This window comes from Myotis lucifugus, unplaced genomic scaffold, assembly GCF_000147115.1.
Source record: "Myotis lucifugus unplaced genomic scaffold, Myoluc2.0 scaffold_83, whole genome shotgun sequence".
Taxonomy (NCBI): Eukaryota; Metazoa; Chordata; class Mammalia; order Chiroptera; family Vespertilionidae; genus Myotis; species Myotis lucifugus.
In genome coordinates, this window is record NW_005871131.1 from 1184867 (window position 1) to 1200090 (window position 15224).

At 49.8% G+C, this 15224-nt stretch overlaps 1 protein-coding gene across 1 annotated transcript in view; it reads left to right on the forward strand.

Annotated features, from left to right (window-relative positions):
- CACNA1D (calcium voltage-gated channel subunit alpha1 D) overlaps positions 1 to 15224 on the forward strand; it is a 289303-nt gene that overhangs the window by 198162 nt on the left and 75917 nt on the right. The window contains 8 exon segments of the mRNA XM_023755748.1: positions 1361 to 1448; positions 1710 to 1769; positions 2793 to 2819; positions 7989 to 8149; positions 9243 to 9468; positions 9579 to 9786; positions 12899 to 13019; positions 14944 to 15058. Of these exon segments, the coding sequence (XP_023611516.1) occupies positions 1361 to 1448; positions 1710 to 1769; positions 2793 to 2819; positions 7989 to 8149; positions 9243 to 9468; positions 9579 to 9786; positions 12899 to 13019; positions 14944 to 15058 (1006 nt within the window).

The window sequence follows — 15224 nt, forward strand, 5'->3', positions numbered from 1 at the left end:
TGTGAGAATGTAAATCAAAGTTTGTAGTTGCTTTCTTTCGACTTACCTAAGAAAGAAAAAGGTTATTCCACGAGAATACCGGTTGTGTGCTGTGGGTCTAGAATTCTGCCCATGTTGCCTTTCCTTTGAAACCTTGGCCTACACGTTGCTGGACGTGGCTATCGAGACTCCCACCCAGCAGACTCCGTTTCCTGGGTGCTCACAAAAGGAGCCGGATCTTCTCTGTCGCTCTCAGAACAGATGTTTCTCAGACCTCTGGGCCCTTTGAGTCAGGTCCCCTTCACCCATCCTTGTCATTCACACCATGTCTGTTGCCCGGGCAGGGTCAGCAGCTGCGTACTACACGTTTCAGATTCCTTGTCCAGCCCCCCGAGCGGGGGGGGGGGGGTAAGGGGGAGTCTATATTTCTGTATTTCACAGTTAATTAAATCCAGCTGGGGCTTGCCTCTCCCCCTGGCCCTCCAGGGCAGCCAGTGCCGTGCCCCTCTGGGTGCCCGCACCTCCTTCACCTGGGCTCCAGCACGTGCTCGTGATGTTTATGGGGCTGAATCCAGTGGATGCAAACAAACAACCAAGTGCCAGATGGTGGCTCGGGTGGGTCCCTGGGCCTCCCGACACCAGTGGGTGCATTTCCACATTTCCTCCGCTTCTGCTCAGGACCCTGCTGTGGCGGAGTGAGGCATGCCCAGGGACACTGGGCTGGGACCACAGTCAGCTCTGCCCTGGTCACGGGTGGGAGGAGACCTCCCTAGTGCTCTCGTCCGGCTTTGGTGGTGAGAGCCTCTACATAATGGCTTCACAAGCTCAGCACGTCTTAGAGATCAGAGAAGTTAACTACAACTGAGGAGGGTTTTAAACTGTTCAAAAGATTTTGTGCCTGGTACCTCCTGTACCCCTCCACCCACAGCTCCTCCCCTCGGATATATTTAAAATAAGAATGTGTTCATGACGTATTGGTCTATCCACAGGTTTTCTAGAGTCCACCTGCCGGGGCAGCAAGGTGTCCTGAGATGTCTTGGTGGCCTCGGTGCAAACCTGGAAACCAGGAGAATAAGCTGGTACCAAGCGCAGGGCAGGGTCCTGTTTGGTCCGTAGGCTGCTCTTCTCGGGAAACGTCTGGATGGACAGAATTTCTTCCTGATGGGGCCCTGGGCTATCTGGACAGGGCGTGGCAGCAGAGGCTCCCCTGCGTGGAGGTGCTGGCTTCTCAGCGCTTGTGCTGGTCCAGCGCCCAAGGGCCCTTCATTGCCCTCCTCCCAGGTTCCCAGAGGGCCTGCTGGTGGCGGATCTCACACCGGCCCCTCCGGGGCGTGCAGCGCCTCCTGTGCGCTCTCTGAAGCATTTCCTTCCCCCTCCACAGCCAGCATGCCAACCAGCGAGACGGAGTCTGTGAACACGGAGAACGTAAGTGGCGAAGGCGAGAACCAAGGCTGCTGGGGAACTCTCTGGTGAGTGTGGAGGCAGCTTACCCTCCTGGCTTCCGCCATCATCATCATCTCAGGGAAGCAAATATGTGGAAGACACCCCAAATTTCCATGAAGCCTGGGGGCCATAGCCTCAGGGGCAGGAGGGGCGGGTGGGCTCACCCTGGGCCCCTTGGCCATCCTCCTACCCTGGGCCCCTCCCTGCCTCCTCCTGCAGAGCAGCCATCCTGCTGAGCACCTGCGGCAGGGTGTGCCCGGTAACGCACTGTCCACTGTGTCCACTAGGTGCTGGTGGAAAAGAAGCGACGCGGCCCAGGCCGGGCCCTCTGGGTGCCTGCGGTGGGGGTAAAGCCCGATTCTCCTCCTGGGCTGGTGCTGGCATCAGTGCTTTGGAGAAGAGCTTGTATGGCAGAGTGGCTGATGAGAATATTTAAGTTTCCCTTCGCTCCTGGGTTCTCTCAATCTTATGCACAGCAGCTGGATGGCCAGACCCTGTCCTATGCTTACAGCACTTTTTCTGGGGAGCCCTGCACCACCCCCTCCTAACAGTGGAGGGCGCCATCCCATTAACCCCCATTGGCTTTTTACTAGAGGATTTGGACTGCAGCAGTGGGGGGACCAGCAGGGTGGAATGTGCAGAGTGCAGCCTGCTTTGGGGGGCGCCCATGCAGCTTTGTTTTGTGTGCTTCCATCTGGTATCTTTTAGGTCTTATCTCTGCAAAATGCAGGTGTTGTTTTTAAGAGAATTCGATCTCCTGGGCAGTGCTGCGTAAAAATGATGTGTATGGGCAGGATACTCAGCAGTTTACAAAGTGAATTTGCCTCCTTTCTCTTGCTCTGCCCTCCCTACCACAATGGAAAGTAGACGGGAAATGGGTTTGTCCTCCCCATTTGACAGATGCGAACACAGAGGCTCAAAAAGGTGTGCCGCTCGCCCAGACTCACGCAGTTAGTGCATAGCAGGGCCAGGACTCCTAGTCCAGTGCTCCATTTGCTAGAGCAGCAGCACATGCTGCTGTTGAGATGAGTGGCTGAGTTGCAGGCAGGAGAGACCCCCGGGCTTCAGTTTGGGGAACACAGGTGGGGGAGGGAAAGACCCCTAGAGTCACTGCCTGTGCCATGACTGCTCACAGCATCTGGCTAAGAGCCTCCTCTTGCCAGGGCTTGGGCAGGTGCTCAGCCTGGCCTGCCTGGACCTGCAGCACCTCGCTACTGCTCCGCACATACTCCAGCTAGCCCGCTGCGGGCACCGGGGGTGCTGAGCCAGGCTGCTGTGCATGGCTCTTCCGATAGCTCAGCTGACATGGTGGGGGAGCATATGCTTAAGCCTTCCTAATAGGAATGATGTTCTTTTTGTCTTTCTTTCAGTCAAGCCATCTCAAAATCCAAGCTCAGGTCAGTATCTTATTTCCATTTTTCTTAAGCATGTGTGTTGGTTGTTCTCTTTAACTTGTGAAGTTTGCATGGAGTTGCTCCAGACTTGCATTTGCTCTTTGGGCTGCAGTTTTCATATAGAGGATCAATCTGCCCAGGAAACATTAAGCACATTAAGCACCCGTCTTGGAGGGCAGTGTAGTTACTGTCGTAGGTGCTGAGGTTCTTGCCCCAACACAAACCAACAAGATGCAACAATTTCTTGCCACTAATCAACCCTTCATATCCCCCCCTAGAGTCATTTCTCCAGGAGAAATACTTCTTGTCACTTTTCTGCTTAAAAGTTTTTCAACCCTGGCCAGTTTTTTCCAGTGGTCAGAGCATCAGTCCACAAACTGAAGGGTAGTGGGTTCGATTCTGGTTAGGGGCATGTACTTTGGTTGCAGGCTCAATCCCCAGCCCCGTCACGGCATGTGTGGGAGGCAACCAGTCGATGTGTCTCTCTCACCTTGATGTTTCTCTCCCTCTGTCTCTACCCCTCCTCTACTTTCTCTAAAAATCATTGTAAAAAATATCCTTGGGTGAGAATTAACTCCCCCACGACCCCAAAAAAAGTTTTTCATAGAAGGAGGTTCAAAAGGTTTTCTTAGGTGCTAGTCATGTTCTGTTTCTTGGGCTATGACATGGTCAGTTGGTGAATTTGTATATTCTTCCATATAAATGTTCTTTTTCAATTTAAAACATTTTACCACTATATATAAATTTAACAAACATAGAGCTAAATGTAAAACCTAAAACTGTAAGCATTCTAGGAGAAAAATCTTTGTGACCCTGGGTTAGGCAAAGATTTTCTTGGACCCAATACACAAAGCACTAGCCATAACAGAAAAAAATGATAAATTCAAAATTAAAACTCCTGCTCTTCAATAGAAAATAAAAAGATAAGCTCCAGACTGGAGGAAAAATATTTGAAAAACATATTTGATAAAAGGCTAATACTCAGTTTATATAAAGAATAGTGTCAATAATAAGGAAGCAACTCAATTGAAAAATGGTCAATAGATTTTAAGAGGCGTGTCACCAAAGAAGAGAGATGGATAGCGAATGAGCACATGAAATGACCATTGGTCATTAGGAAAAGGTAAACTGAAATCACAATGAGATACCACTATGTCTCTATTAAAAATATGACAATATTAAGGTCTGACAAGGAGGCAATCAGTGAGAATTCTCATGCACTCCTACTTGTCAATGACAGACATTTTTAAAACAAGTTGGTAGTTTCTTATAAAGTTAAACACATATTTACCTTATAATCCAGTAATCCCACTTTGAAGGTATTTATTTAAGAGAAATGAAGCTATATGTCTGCATAAAACTTTTTATGTGTTTATGGCAGTGTTATTAATAATTGCCAAAAACTGTAAATAACTCAAATGTTCATCAAATGCTGACTGGGTAGACATATTATAGTTTATCCATATAATGGGAAAATGCTCAGCAATAAGAGGAAAAAACTGATAGAAGCAACAACAGAAATGAATCTGAAAAGTCTTTTTTTAATATATTTTTTATTGATTTCAGAGAGGAAGGGAGAGGGAGAGAGAGATAAAAACATCAGTGATGAGAGAGAATTATTGATCAGCTGTCTCCTGCACAACCCCCACTGGGGATCAAGTCCGCAACCTGGGCATGTGCCCTTGACCAGAATTGAACCTGGGACCCTTCAGTTCACAGGCTGACCCTCTATCCACTGAGCCAAACTGGTCAGGCCTGAAAAGTATTTTTGCTAAGTGAAAGAAACCAGTCCCTAAAAAGCTATATACAGGGTGTGGCAAAATTAGGTTTACAGTTGTTTGTATGGAAAATAATACAATCTATATATATAAAAGGCTAAGCGACAGTCTGACCAGTAGCTATGATGTGCAATGACCACCAGGGGGCAGACGCTCAACGCAGGAGCTGCCGAGTTGCGGTGACTTGGCAGCGGTGGTTCTCAGGTGATGCAACCCAGAACCAGAGAGGAGGGAGCACAATTCTGGGGTGTGTCACTTGAAAACCACCCTCTTGCAATCTGGGACTCCTCAGGGGATGTCAGAGAGCCAATTTCAGCCTGATCCCTACAGGCCAGGCCGAGGGACCCCATCTGCCAGAGGGACCCTGCTCACTCTGCAGATGCCCTTTGAGCCCCAGTGCCACCCCAGGTGCAGCCAGCCGGGGAGGGACTGCAGGAGGTTGGCTCCAGGGTGTGTCCGGCCCATCTCACCCAGTCCTGCCCCACTGGCTACCTTCTAATTAATTTCCTTTCAATGTGCACAAATCTATGCACGGGGGCACTAGTAATCCTATCTAATAAAAGAGTAATATGCAAATTAACCATCACTCCATCACAAAGATGGCGGCACCCAGTCCCCTCAGCCCCGCCGCTTGAGTGTCCAGGCCTTTTGGCCAGGCAGGTGGCAGGAGAGGCAAGGGGGTGGGGGGCGAGTGGCGAGGCTGGATCTGCCCCCAGGGGGCGGGCCCACCCTTGCCACTCCATCGCTGCTGGAGTGTCCGGGCCTGTCACCTGGCCAGGGGCCGTGGGGGCGAGCAGCAAGGCACTATCTACCCACTCCAGCGGCCAATCCGGCCTCGCCACTCCTCCACCACTGCGGTGTCTGGGCCTATCGACCTGGCCAGGGGCCGCAGGGGTGAGCGGTGAGGCACGATCCATCCACTCCAGCGGCCAATTCAGCCTCGCTGCTCCGCTGCTGATGGAGTGTCCTGAGGCAGCAGACACGGGAGCAGAGCCGAGGCAGTGGAGATGGGAGGGAGCGAGGCAGCGGAGAAGGGTGGGCTTCGCTCCCTTCTCTGCTTCGCTCCGGCCACAGAAAGCCCTATTCTTGCAGGAATAGGTCTGAGGAAGCCTTATTCTTGCAGGAATAGGTCCGAGGAAGCCCTATTCTTGCAGGAATCTTCCTGCAACGGGCCTCTAGTAATAAATAATACAAGAAGAAACTGTGTTTTGAGTACCCACAATTGTAAACCTACTTTTGCCCCACCCTGTGTTGCATAATTCTATTTATAGGACATTCTGGATAAAGCAAATAAATAGGAACAAAAAACATCTCAGTAGTTGTCAGGGGCTGTGGTGAGGAGAGGGGATTGACCACAAGGGCCATGAAGGAACTCTGAGTGATGGAAACAGTCTAAGTTTTAATTGTGGTGGTGGTCACAAACAGTATACCTAAAAGGAGTAAATTTTATCATCTAAATTATATCTCAATAAACCAGACTTTAAAAATAACATTAAAAGCCTTCCCATGACTCCCTGTTGCCAGAGGGCAGGCAAATTCCTTCATAATTTGGCCCGTGGCTCAGCATCTGACCTCATCTTTTGATCCTTCTTGCTCCCCACTGCTCTCAGTTTTCAAACATACCACAAACACTGTTTCTTCTTACCCAAGTCCCTTTGGTCCTGCAGTTTCCTCTGAGTGGAGTGCCCTTCCCTCTGCCCCCTGGCGAATTCCTACTCAGCTGTGGAGAGGGGAATCTCAGTTTTCCAGCGAAGACTATCCTGACTCTTACAAAGCATTTGCAGCCCTGGCCGGTTGCTCAGTGGGTAGAGCATAGGCCCACAGATAGAAGGGTCTCGGGTTTGATTCCCAGCCTCGGTTGGGTGCGTGTGTGAGGCAGCCAATCAATGCCTCTCTCTCTCTCTCTCTCTCTTTTCCCCACCCCCTCCCTCACTTCCACTCTCTAAAAATCGGTAAAAAATATCCTGGGATAAAGATTTTTTTAAAAAGAGCATTTGCAGCTCTTTGCTCCTGTATCTGGTGCCTTGGGAATAGCTCTTGGTGTGGATTTATAGTCTGTAACTCTGCGTACTTTACAAGGACAGGGGCCATGGGTCTGTGCCTTCCTCATCTCCATATGCCCAGTGCCTGGCACAGAGCCTGGGCACCCAGTGAGGAGCAAGATGGGGAGTGCTGCAGGGTTTCAGGGGTGTGACTTTCATGTCCCTGGATTTGGGAGACACCTATGACTTGTCCCTATGACAGACCCACCGAGGCTGGGTCCTCTTCAGACTATTCGCACCTTGCTTGTGTGGACTGGTTTGTGCACCACTGAGCATCTCGCCCAGGGCCAGTCCTTAGTGTCCCCTGCAGAATTTTTCTTAGCTGCTCCTCGTGTTTCCAGCTGCTACTGCCATTGGCAACCACACAGCAAGAGCAATAACAACATGCACCTTGTTTGTTCCAAGTCTTGCTGAAGAGTTAGCACAGATCTCTCTCTGCCTGGCCCCTGGGTTTCAGAGTTTTTAACAGAGCACAGCTGAGTCAGCCGCCTGCAGCCTGGGCACAGCCCGGAGAGTCCTCTGACTCAGCCCCCAGGGCACAGCCCACTTCACCGAGCCATCCTGAGGCGGGGAGTGTTTCCCATGGGGAGCAGGGTAACGGAGAGAATACCTCCCCTCATTACAAACCAGAACTGAAAGTCAGTGAAGGACATGCTACTTGTCTGTTGGGCTCGGCTCATTTTATTTGTACGAAAACATGATTCAATATTGGCTCTTCTCCTGAAGGTATATTTTGAGCATCACTAGTTAGAAAGGGCACCTGATGACTCAGTCTGAAGACTCATGTCCTACTCAGCGTTGACGGCCCTGCCAGGCCCCAGAGAAATCTCCCAGGGTTAAGAAAGGATGGAAATTTCCCCGAAAGGAAAGCTGCGGTTTTGGAGCATTTCGTTGCCTGATCAATTTTGTATGATGATTGAGATGCTGGGGGAGATGTAATGATAAGCTAAGTGGCTCTGCACAACAGATCCCTGCGCCATATGGTGGGGATGTGCACTGCATACGTGTGCTACTCCGTTTTGCATCTGCACACGGATCTGTGAATATCTGGGTTTTCTAACTGGCTTGAGGACTGTGTAAGACAGCTTGTGGAATCATGTAAAGCCATAGGAAGGAAACTGATAGCACAATCAAATCAAGAGATAATATTTCAAGAGGTTGTATGTGAAGATCAACATAATTTGTATTGCGAAGTCTGTTCCTTTCCTTGCCATTTGTTCTGTCTTTCCTTCCTGCACCCCCACCCCAATCTGGATCGCCAGCGCGGGAGACAGATGCTTTCCCAGTGATGTTTATTAGACACTCAGGTGCCGGATCTGTCACTCAGGGAGTAACGTCTGCTTCTCTTGCAGCCGCCGCTGGCGTCGCTGGAACCGATTCAGTCGCAGACGATGTAGGGCCGCCGTGAAGTCTGTCACGTTTTACTGGCTGGTTATTGTCCTGGTGTTTCTCAACACCTTAACCATTTCCTCCGAGCACTACAACCAGCCGGACTGGCTGACGCAGGTCCAAGGTACAAGCAGAAGCTCTCCTCTTTTTGTCCTGAATGAGGGATTCCCGAGGCTGTCCAGGCACGTTAGTCCTACCTGCTCGGTGTGTGATAGGTGCGGGAACGATTCAGGGAGCACTAATTGGAAGAACGTAGAACCGTCCAAACACAGGGTGCAGGTGATGGGCGCCAGGGCATGCCATCGTCTTCACCCTGTGACAACCTAGCATGGAGGAATCCGCCAGTGGGGAGGGTCCTCCCCCCTCCCCCGCCCCCACTAAGGGGAAGCTTTATTTTCCCTTCTGGTATTCTGGGCAAGTGGTGATAGTTCCCCCGCCCCGAGCGCCCCAGCCATGTGGTGTGGGAGTTCGTCCCCAGAGACAGTCCATTCTGAGTGTGGCAGTTTTGAGCCATCGAGAAGGCCTGTCTTACATCAAGTTAAATCTGTTTCCGTCCAACTCCCCAGCCTGCTGGGAGGTGTTTTCTGCTGTTAGAAATGACCTGGATAGGCAACTGCTTCTTCTCTCGTGGTGCTGTAAGCAAGACCAAGAGCTTTTGTGACTGATAGGAGCAGGAAATACAATATGCTAGAGTCCAGTGGTCGGCAAACTCATTAGTCAACAGAGCCAAATATGAACAGTACAACCATTGAAATTTCTTTTGAGAGCCAAATTTTTTAAACTTAAACTGTATAGGTAGGTACATTGTTATTAACTTAATTAGGGTACTCCTAAGGCTTAGGAAGAGCCACACTCAAGGGGCCAAAGAGCTGCATGTGGCTCACGAGCCGCAGTTTGCCGACCATGGTGCTTGACTGAATGGAGATGCATAGGCTCCGAGGGCTAGGAAGCTTCGGAGGTTACGTTACGTGGAGAGCTGCCCCTCCCCATGGCATAGTCAGTGAGACTGAGGCCCAGAGAGACCTAGGGCCCTCTCCAGAGTCACATGTCTAGGTAGTGGCGGCAGCAGGACTGGAACCTGGCAGACAAGCAGACCATCGATGTTAGTGCCACGTCTCTGCAATGGAGGCAGTAGCGGAGAAGGGGGCATTCACAGCAGGGACCGGGGGAGGGGAGCAGAGGCGATCCCAAGGACACCCGCCCCTTTGTCTTTCCAGACATCGCGAACAAAGTCCTCCTGGCGCTGTTCACCTGCGAGATGCTGGTGAAGATGTACAGCCTGGGCCTCCAGGCGTACTTCGTCTCCCTCTTTAATCGCTTCGACTGCTTCGTGGTGTGTGGGGGCATCACGGAAACCATCTTGGTGGAGCTGGAAATCATGTCTCCCCTGGGCATCTCCGTGTTCCGCTGTGTGCGCCTCTTACGGATTTTCAAAGTGACCAGGTGAGGACGGGGGCACGTTGCTGCGGGTGTTTTCTGCGGGCCAGGCGGCGCGTCGCCTCCCGTCAGGCCATGTCTGCGTTCTGGGCTCACATCCTCACCTTGACTTGCAGGCACTGGACATCCCTGAGCAACTTGGTGGCATCCTTGTTAAACTCCATGAAGTCCATCGCTTCGCTGTTGCTCCTGCTCTTCCTCTTCATCATCATCTTCTCCTTGCTCGGGATGCAGCTGTTTGGAGGCAAGTTTAATTTCGACGAGTCGCAGACCAAGCGGAGCACCTTTGATAATTTCCCTCAGGCGCTTCTCACGGTGTTCCAGGTGAGCCCGCCCCCGCTGCCCCTCCCTGCAAAACCCGTTATGAGGTGCCTCCTTGTCTGTCCACGACTCAGTGAGACAAAACGGTTCTGTTTCCATTAGTCGTCTCCACCCCAGTGATGGATGCTCTGCTACATTTTGTTCCATTTAAGCAGTCTCTTTTGCATCTCAATCCTGCTCTCGATGGGATGTGATTTAATGTTTTTGCAAGGCCACAGACCCTGGGGTGTCTGTGAGATCGGCTCTTTTCTGGTTCTGTGCTAGTTTTTGGTCGAGGGCAAGTTTTGTAATTCTGGCTATAACAGATTTATGCAAAGAAGTGACTTCCAAAGGCCTAATGTTGTGGTGTAGTCAGAGGAATCAGGGTGATAGAAGAGTTGTGGCAGCCTTCTGACCCTTTTCTGTCCTCCCTCGTGTGATGTAATGGGGACACACGGCCTCAGAGGGTGTCTGTGTGGTTGGGGCCCCTGCGAGCAACGAGGCTGAGGAGCAGGGGACAGGGTGAGGCAGCAGCAGCCTCGCCAGCCCTCCTGGCTCGAAGCCGAGTTGCTCTAAACTCCTCTTCATCTTCCTATGTTGTGAGCTGAAGCCCTTCCTTGGACAGAGCCTGGTCGATAAATTTAACAGTCCCGTCTGCCCTTGTGGCTTTTCACATGCAAGTCCAGGAGCTCTGTGCCCTGCTGGAGAGGCCGTGGGGCCAGCGGGAGGGGCAGTGGGCATGCGGGCCTGGGGCTCTCCCAGTGCTCAGCTCTGTGACCCTGGAAAGTCACTGTCCTTTTCTGAAAAGGAGAGAGACAGAGACAGAGACAGAGACAGAGACAGTAGAGGGAATGATCTCTAAGATTCTTTCCCACTTGGCCACTGGAAGTGAGTGGGATTTCTGTCACTGCTATAGGCTGTGACAGAATTATACTTAATTTTTGAAAAATTTTTGAATTATACTTAATTTGGGGCCACTGATGAGTCACTGGTTTTTCTGATTTCTTTCAGAGAAGCCTGTGTGGTGGTTGTTTTGTAATACATGCATGTGGCACAAAATTCAAACATTGCAAAAGGATATAAAGTAACAATCAAGTCCCCTCCCTCCCTCCCACCCACCCACCAAGCCAGCCGCCTTCTAGGAGACAACCACTGTTAAATAGCTTCTTGTGTATTCTTTGAGATATATTTGCTCAGATATAAGTCAGTTAACCTGCCTACCTGCCTCCAGGTGAATTCATACAGATGGTAGCTCATTCTATACTGTTTTCCATCTTGCTTTTTATCATTTAAAGTGTCCTTAAGAACCTGCCTGATTGGCCCACAAAAGGTTGCCACCTCCTTTTCCCTGCAGCGTAAATTCCTGGGTATGGGCGTGCATGATTCATGGAGCAGTCCCCTGCTGAGGAATATTTTATCGTCTCCAGTCTTGCCTCAGTGGGTGACCTTGAACATACACCCTGGGGCACATGAGTGAGAGCAGATCTGTAGGAGATGTTCCCAGAGTCTGCTGGTTCAGAGGGTGTGTGCGCATGTGCAGCTTGGATGCTCTGGCCCAAGTATTCTCCTTGAGGGTGTGTTCGTTCATCCTCCAGGGATGGGGTGTGGGGGCTGCGCGTTGCCTCCTTCGCACCCCACTGGAGGTGCTCAGGCTTTCAGATTGCGCCTGTCTGATTGGTGAACATGGTATTATCAGGAGTGAACTTGAATGTCTTTTCATGTGACTAAGGCCCACTTATAATTCCTTTTCTGTGAATTGCTTTATCAAATCCCATTTGCCTATTTTCCTGTTTGGTGGTGAATCATGCATGCCCATACCCACGATGGTTTTAATTTTGTAAGTATCTGGTCCAGATAGGTGATATAGGAGCTCTCTCTCTCTCTCTCTCTCTCTCTCTCTCTCTTTCTCTTTCTCTCTTTCTTTCTCCCTCACTGTCTGTTTTTCTTTTTGGAAGTTAGTGTATTTTTTAATTGCTGTTAATATCCATCTGGTTCTATTTCATGATGGATTGAATTACCAAGTATCATCAGTAGAGAAGATCATATTTGAAATTCAGGTAGTTATTAGTACCTACTCATGAGGTAGTTTGTAAATTTACGTAAGATACTTAGGGAATTCCCTGCTTATAAAAATTCATAGCTATAGTTTTCCTTTCCACACTTGGTTAACTATGTGGAATACTAGGCAGCAGTTAAAAAGACTGAAATGAGCCCTGGCCGGTGGCTCAGTTGGTTGGAGCATCATCCTGTGCTCCAGAAAGGTTTCGGGTTTGATTCCTGGTCAGGGCACATACCTAGGTTTGTGGGTTCAGTCCCCAGTTGGGGCATGTGTGGGAGGCAACCAATCAATGTTTCAATCTCACATCAATATTTCTTTCTCTCTTTCCCTTCCTCTCTCTCTAAAATCAATGAAAACATATCCTTGGGTGAGGATTTAAAAATAATTTTTTTTAAAGAATGAAATGAAGCTGTTAACACAGAGTGTCTCCAGAGTATACTGTTGAGGGGGGTAGGGGGTAAGGCAAATTCCAGAAAATTCATACAGTATATGATACCCTTTATGTTTAATAAATCAGAGAAGCCTCCAACGGCCCATTTCCTCTGAGTGTGCATATGAGTTTAAATCCACAATAAAGGTCCCGGAGAGAGACACCCCAATAGCATGCTCTCTGGGCTGGGGTGTCATCCCAGGGTACAAAGTGTTATATGTAATGTTATTTTCACTAGAACGATTAACTCATCTATTGGTGTAATTAAAAATAATGTTTTTTTGCCCTAACCAGTTTGGCTCAGTGGATAGAGCGTCGGCCTGTGGACTGAAGGGTCCCAGGTTCGATTCCGGTCAAGGGCATGTACCTTGGTTGTGGGCACATCCCCAGTGAGGGGTGTGCAGGAGGCAGCTGATTGATGTTTCTAACTCTCTATCCCTCTCCCTTCCTCTCTATAAAAAATCAATAAAATATATATTTTTTTAAATAATAATGTTCTGTAAACTCTGCGGGATAGCAGGTGGGTTTGTTCAGTGCAGACCGGACTGTGAAAGGCAGCGTAAACCAGATGTAGGGCAGCTGCCACGGAGCTCTGGAGACACCTGGGAATTGTGTGTCCACCGGCTGATCAAGTTTTGGCTTCTTAGATTCTGACAGGCGAAGACTGGAATGCTGTGATGTATGACGGCATCATGGCGTACGGGGGCCCGTCATCTTCGGGGATGATCGTCTGCATCTACTTCATCATCCTCTTCATTTGTGGGAACTGTATCCTTTCGCTGACCAGGGTGTTGCTGTTGCCCCTCTTGTTTGGTTTCTCCCTCTGACTCTCCCCATGGTGGCGTGGTGGCCGTTGTGATGGGGAGGTGAATGCCCTTTCCCTGTTCTATCTGCTCTCCTTCACCGTTGCTGGGTCAGCAAAGGAGAGGCAGCGTCTCAGTGAGGCCCTGCAGGATGAGAGCAGGCTCGGGGGAAGGAGCCAGAGACAGTGCCTGGGCTGCAGCAGTGGTCGCCCCTCGAGGTGTCGCATCTCCTGTGCAGGTCCCATGCGATAGCTCAGGGCAAGGCCAGGTGGCTCTCCATGCCATCACCCTTGGGAAGCTTTGGCACAGTTATATCTTCTTAAAACCCCTCATAACTGATGGGGACCCACCTTCAGTGGGCTGAGCTAAGCTCCCGTAAACCTAACTTCACTTTGCTGACCTGTCCATCTTTGAAAGTCAAATATCCATTGGCTGGTTGCTGTATCATGCTGTGTAACTTCTCCAACGTGTTTATTCCTTCTCCCTGCCAGGAGTTAGTCTCTAACCCCAGGCTTCTGGAAACTCAGGTCTTTCTCTACCTCGATTGGCACATTCACGACCCTATCACCTTTGCTTGTGGCTGCTTTATCTCTCCGTCCTCCCTGCGCAGCACAAGACCTGGCTTGCAGAGCCCCTCAATAAATGCTTGGTGGAAGAGCTGTTGTACAAACATATGAGTACCACCTCAGGCTCCCAGAGGCTCTGTGTAAAAAATAGCCTAGCATCTGGAAGACGGTTCGAAGTCTTAATATAATTCACTCACGTTCCTGCCCTCTTGAACGACTTGACTCAATTCGTCGAGCACGAAATCCCCTGGAAGCTGTCTCATCATCGGTCCCTGTTAGGTGATGTTTGCATGTTCGGCACCCCCCGGAGACCTCAGACTGCAAGGGCACGTGAGCAGTGTGTGCTGCTCCCGTCTCGGGCCCCGGCTCCCGCCTGCAGAGGGCTGTGCTCAGCCTGAGACGCTTCGTCAGGGGAGGGAGCCGCCTTCACTTCCTGCCCTCTCATCTCCTGCTTCTCAAAAACAGACTTACCAGCTAGCAAATAAGAAACAGGCATCTTCTGATTTAGAAACCTTGTTCTGAAATTTTTTAAATTGTTTATGGAAACCACACATACGTTATAGTAAAAGCCAAAAACCTTATAACTTGTTCAAATACCTAACTTTTTACTATTTGAAAAAATAAAATTCAACCACCATAGTCAACGATTCAGCCACAGTGGGCCTATTCCAAAGAATAGTCCAGCACATCCGGCAGTGAGTCGGGCGTGCGGTGGTCAGGGGATGTGCAGTGAATGGATGAATGAATGAGGTGTCCGCACACCCTGGAGGCCGTTTCCAATGAGAAAGGCTCAGACTGCCTTGTGCAATGGGATCCTCATTTGCATAATGTGTTGTCTTTGAAGGGGTCTATTTTGGAAAGCATGCCCAAAATATATATGCGTTATGGGTGTGTGTATTTTAAATGAAACAAAACAAAATGCATAAAGCAAACTTGCAACATGAAAAAGACCCTCTGTGTTTATGTTATAGATTGTCTTGTGCAATGTGTCTCATAGCTGTAGATACCTATGTGTGTAGAGGCACACACGTGCATGCGCAAGCACACGTGTGCACATGCATGAAAAGAAATGTTGACGTTTGTAGGTTTTCACGCAGTTTAGTGAATCTTAATTTTGCTTCTATCCAGACTATCTTCTCCACTTTTCTAGTTTTATAAAAGAAAACAGCAACAAAGACACACGGCTCTGGTCCTCTGGCTTTACAAGTGAACATGGCACTAGGGGACAGTGTCCCGTTACCAGCCTCCTGGAGTGCACAGGGGATGCTTCTATTGTTGACCATGCATCAGAAAGGTGTTATACCCTTAAAATGTTCAAATTAGATATTCTACTGAATGTCTTCTTGGCCATCGCTGTAGACAACTTGGCTGATGCTGAAAGTTTGAATACTGCTCAGAAAGAGGAAGCTGAAGAAAAGGAAAGGAAAAAGATTGCCAGGTAACCCTGTTTTCACCTAAGTTGCTGCTGGGGAGCCAGCTGCAGGTGAGGCCTGGCGGAGCCACACAGACTCCACAGCAGCCGCGACCCCACGTTGCTGCTCAGTGGTGATCGTGGATGGCCACGTGGGGCCGGCCCAAAAGGCTGGAATCTGGGGCAGAGCCCG